This window comes from Cibotium barometz, chromosome 15, assembly GCF_041138505.1.
Source record: "Cibotium barometz isolate CiBa-2024 chromosome 15, ASM4113850v1, whole genome shotgun sequence".
NCBI lineage: Eukaryota > Viridiplantae > Streptophyta > Polypodiopsida > Cyatheales > Cibotiaceae > Cibotium > Cibotium barometz.
Genome location: NC_141060.1, coordinates 6,083,821 through 6,085,254, shown reverse-complemented (window position 1 = coordinate 6,085,254; position 1,434 = coordinate 6,083,821). Strand labels below are relative to the sequence as shown.

Here is a 1,434-nt window from a genome sequence, read left to right as displayed (position 1 = left end):
AAACACCCTTTTTCAACATCAATGACCTACAAAAGGAATCACTGCCATAGCTTGAATCGAACTGGGGACAGTGAATCGTTCCTTGACACGACGCTAGAGCTGTAGAACTAGAGGCGCGCAGGCACTGGGCAGCATATTGAGAAAAAGCCAGAGTGCATGCAAGCATGTAATTGAGTGAAAAGAAAGAAACAGAATCATCAACATTGAACCGGCTAGAACCAAGAAGAGGTTTCCATTATCAGAGAAGTAAGCCCTACAGGCCGACATTACTTATTGAGCCATGCACATGTTACAGGAGGTCCGTCTGTGGAGGACTACACAAAGGTGGTCGCCGCCGCAAGGCAAAGCTGCAGCCACCTGCACAGAGTAAACACAGTAGCGTCAGAAACTGCAGTAGAGATGTTATCATGGGATAGGGAGACAGTGAAAAAAGTAGCAATACCCACCTTGAATTAATGGGGATGGCCACCCTTGTAACCACCACCGCCGTAGCCACCCTTGCCGCCTCCGCCATGGTGGTACCCGCCGCCCTTGCCTGCATGGTGGTACCCGCCCTTCCCGCTGTGATGATAACCGCTGCCGCCGTGCTTGTACCACTTCTCGTCTCCCGCAGCCAGATTTCGTTCGGCCATCACCTCCTCCTCCTCGGCTCGCACACAGTACGCCACCACCAGAACCGCGAGAAGCAGCCATGCAAATCGAATGGACGCCATTGTAACAGAAAACAGAGAGATGATTTCTCAAAGGGGAAGGGCATCCTCAATTTATAGGCAAAGCATCGGCATGAGTATAAATCGAAATCACCCACGCACTCACGAATTTTATTTCACCATCCCGATTCTCAACGTCCTCGACTGGTGAGTCACATGGGCATAGCTGCGAGCGCCCATACTGTGAGTGGGCATAGCTGTGATATCCGCCACGTCAAAGGCTGACGGACTGACGCTTCTTTTTGTCTGTTTCGGAATTCCGAGGTCGGTTTTGGTTGCAGCGCCGTTGGCACTGGCAGAAATAAAGCAAAGTCTATTTTTGCACCTAAGGGGCATTTGGCCCTCAAGAAAAATTGTGATTCTGTGAACCCTCAATAGAAAGATGAAGTTAAAAAATAGCCCTTCCAAAAAAAAGTTAAAAAAGGCCCTCTTATTGAAGGATACTTTTTTGATATTTTTTTAAAATTATTATATAATTAAATATAAAATCGTATGACTTTAGATTTTGAACTTATAAATTTATAAGTTTATAGCTTATAAATTATAACATATTTAAAAAATTAAAGGTTACACCTACCAGGCTCCAACGAGTGCCATGACCAAATTAAACCACCACGCGGTGTCCACGGTCAAATTAAATCGCTTGCGTGAAATTAATTTGCATTATCTCCATTCTCACTGCAATGGCCACTCAGTCTCTCGACTCAAGTCTCAAAGGCTCAAA

At 45.8% G+C, this 1,434-nt stretch overlaps 1 protein-coding gene across 1 annotated transcript; it reads right to left on the bottom strand.

The window, feature by feature from the left end:
- Positions 1 to 213: 213 nt before the first annotated feature.
- Positions 214 to 769, bottom strand: LOC147630894 (uncharacterized). Its single transcript, XM_086808972.1, has 2 exons — positions 447 to 769; positions 214 to 357 (listed from the first exon to the last, which is right to left on the bottom strand). The coding sequence occupies exons 1-2, from the start codon at positions 691 to 693 to the stop codon at positions 290 to 292; spliced, it is 315 nt and encodes a 104-aa protein (XP_086665098.1). The 5' UTR covers positions 694 to 769; the 3' UTR covers positions 214 to 289.
- Between the last annotated feature and the right edge of the window lie 665 nt (positions 770 to 1,434).

Excerpts from the sequence above, each read along its gene's own strand:
- LOC147630894 (XM_086808972.1), bottom strand. The coding sequence starts at position 693 with ATGGCTGCTTCTCGCGGTTCTGGTGGTGGCGTACTGTGTGCGAGCCGA. Across the intron at positions 358-446 it reads GCCATCCCCATTAATTCAAG|GTGGCTGCAGCTTTGCCTTG; the intron begins GTGGGTATTGCT and ends TACTCTGTGCAG.